This window comes from Atta colombica, unplaced genomic scaffold (assembly GCF_001594045.1).
Source record: "Atta colombica isolate Treedump-2 unplaced genomic scaffold, Acol1.0 scaffold35, whole genome shotgun sequence".
Lineage (NCBI taxonomy): Eukaryota > Metazoa > Arthropoda > Insecta > Hymenoptera > Formicidae > Atta > Atta colombica.
Genome location: NW_017259459.1, coordinates 414,553 through 416,973, shown reverse-complemented (window position 1 = coordinate 416,973; position 2,421 = coordinate 414,553). Strand labels below are relative to the sequence as shown.

General features: G+C 27.7%; 1 protein-coding gene across 1 annotated transcript in view; it reads left to right on the top strand.

Annotated features, from left to right (window-relative positions):
* The window catches only part of LOC108690672, a 19,585-nt gene extending 17,774 nt beyond the window's left edge, over positions 1-1,811 (top strand). Inside the window, exons 9-11 of the mRNA XM_018198076.1 lie at positions 357-545; positions 841-976; positions 1,516-1,811. Of these exons, the coding sequence (XP_018053565.1) occupies positions 357-545; positions 841-976; positions 1,516-1,654 (464 nt within the window). The 3' untranslated portion in view covers positions 1,655-1,811. The remainder of the gene's footprint in view (positions 1-356; positions 546-840; positions 977-1,515) is intronic.
* The last annotated feature ends 610 nt before the right edge of the window (positions 1,812-2,421 follow it).

Sequence of the window (2,421 nt, the reverse complement as noted above, 5' to 3'; positions counted from 1 at the left end):
TAATTGTACCACTCAAAAATAAAAAAAAAATACTATAAATTTAGTTTATTACAGCATTAAAAAAATAATTAGTTATTTATGTATAGTTATATCATTTATCAGCTCATTATAATACATTTTATAGATTAGTTTAAAAGCAAATTTTATAGTTTAATCTGTTTTTATTCCTGTAATAGACTGCATTGGAACTCTCTTTCTCGCTTTCGCCAAATATCGAACATATCTATGTATTCTCACTTTAAGTTCCAAAAATGTATATTAATTCAGCCACAGAAAACAGACCTTTAGGATTGGAATTGCATTTCATTTGTTTGGAATAAAATTATTAAACAATAAAAATCTTAATAATGTTTCAGTTCCTCAAATGATCCGACAAGATCCATCGGTGATGTCTTGGGCTCTTTGGATTGCTACTTTAACAACGACTTCGGCTGCCTTGGTAGCGGCTGCGCTTGCTGCACTTTTGGCAGTTTTAAATACAGCTACTTCCCCAAGATCGAAGATTCTATCCATTCCTGGTGTATACTTTATAAATATGTTAATGCGTAAGTAACACTATTTTAACACTATTTTATTAAATTATAAAAAATGTTTCCTAAAGAAAATGATCAAAGCTGTTATTTTTTTAAATATATTTCACAGATTAATATCTTACTACATCTGTCTATATTAAATAATTTTTTTAATTTATAACATTGATTTTAATAAAGTTTTAAAAATAGAGAATCACAAAGCTCGTATAAAAAATGCGAAAATTTAAGTAAAATTTAACTCTAAAAAATATATTGAACTTATAAATAATATCATATGCATGGATTCTTATTCGTGACTTATTTTTAGTGTTAATGTGCTTAGCAAGCACTTGTACTTGGTTAGCGCAATACTATACGAGACTATACGTTAATGTGCTTCCGAAGGAGGACATCGATAATATGTGGATCAGCGAAGGTTCCGCTGAACTCGGTTATTCATTTTGGTAAGAGAAATATATATAATAGATATATATAAAAGATATATATAATTTTTACATTTACACGATAAAATTGCTACCCTTTAAATTAAATTCTATTGAGAATCAGAATTTTTTTTGTTCTTATTTTTCCTATTGAAATGAATTAATATGATTTAAATATTTTTATTATATTTTTTTCGACTTTTGCAATTCAGTTACAAGTATTTAATTAATATTGTAATGATCACAAGAAAGAGTTAAATTTCTTAGACTGTTAATTATTTTAATATTAAAGAAAAGCAACTTCTACAGATAAATAAATGTACTATCAAATTAGTTAACTGATTTAATCTTTTATTATACAATTGTCATAAATATTATAATTTTTTAGAATTGAAAACAAATTTTTTTTCTAAATTAAAGTTCACCTTTTATATGTGACAACTCAGTGTGTTTCTCATTTTCATTATTTTTTACTTACAATTAGTTACTAAATTAAATTCAATAGTTTGAAATTTGAAATAATTATTTTATTCTTATTCTTTGAATATTTTTCCATTTAGGCTCGTAGTTAGCGCCGGTATTGTACATCTCATTAGCATAGCATTAGTTGGCTGGGGCTCAGGTAGAGAAAAGGATGATCGTCTGGAACCAATACCTGCACTTGAAGAGAAAACTGCCGCAGCGATTATGTTATACTAAACGCTATAATAGTTTAAAAATTGCAAGACTATGATTGAATTACGCTATTATGTGTAATATCGAATTGATAGTATCTACATCGAGATTGAACGAAAAGTAGCTGAGATTAAGCAATAGAATTTTCGTTCATAGATTTGTGCCTCGCACAGTTCCTAGTTATTTGCTAGGCGTTTGTAATCATTTTCCTAGATACAATTCAGTTTTGCAACAGATATTGTGCAATTTTATATCAAAACGCAAATATAAACACAGCAAGTACGTTTAAAGCACGAGATGTGCTAATAAAGAACAGTACTTGCCATATATGTCGAAATAAGAGTTGGAATGTGACGATACGTATCGTCTAGGTGTGGTACATTTCGATATATTTTATGCATTGATATTATGCCAGTTCGTAATACTCATGATTTCAAAGCAACAATGATCATAAAACGAGCATTTTATGTCTAACAACGATCGAAAGCTACGCGCTATTCGCTTTATATGGCATAAAAAGACGAGATTGCATGGAAAAACGCTTTATTTATAGTTTAATCTATACATTAGTTGTTTATCAATAAGGCCGCAATCTAGACAATTATTGTTTCGGACTTCGGTTGTTAAGGTTCTATTATTGGTGGAATATATAAACATTCGTATACAGATGTGTATGTAAATTATGCGATACGAATTCAAATGGTATGCAATTATATCATTTTTATTATCGAGTTATATTCTGATATATTTTGTAAGTTAAAATTCTTTTCTTATATTTTTTATTTAACATT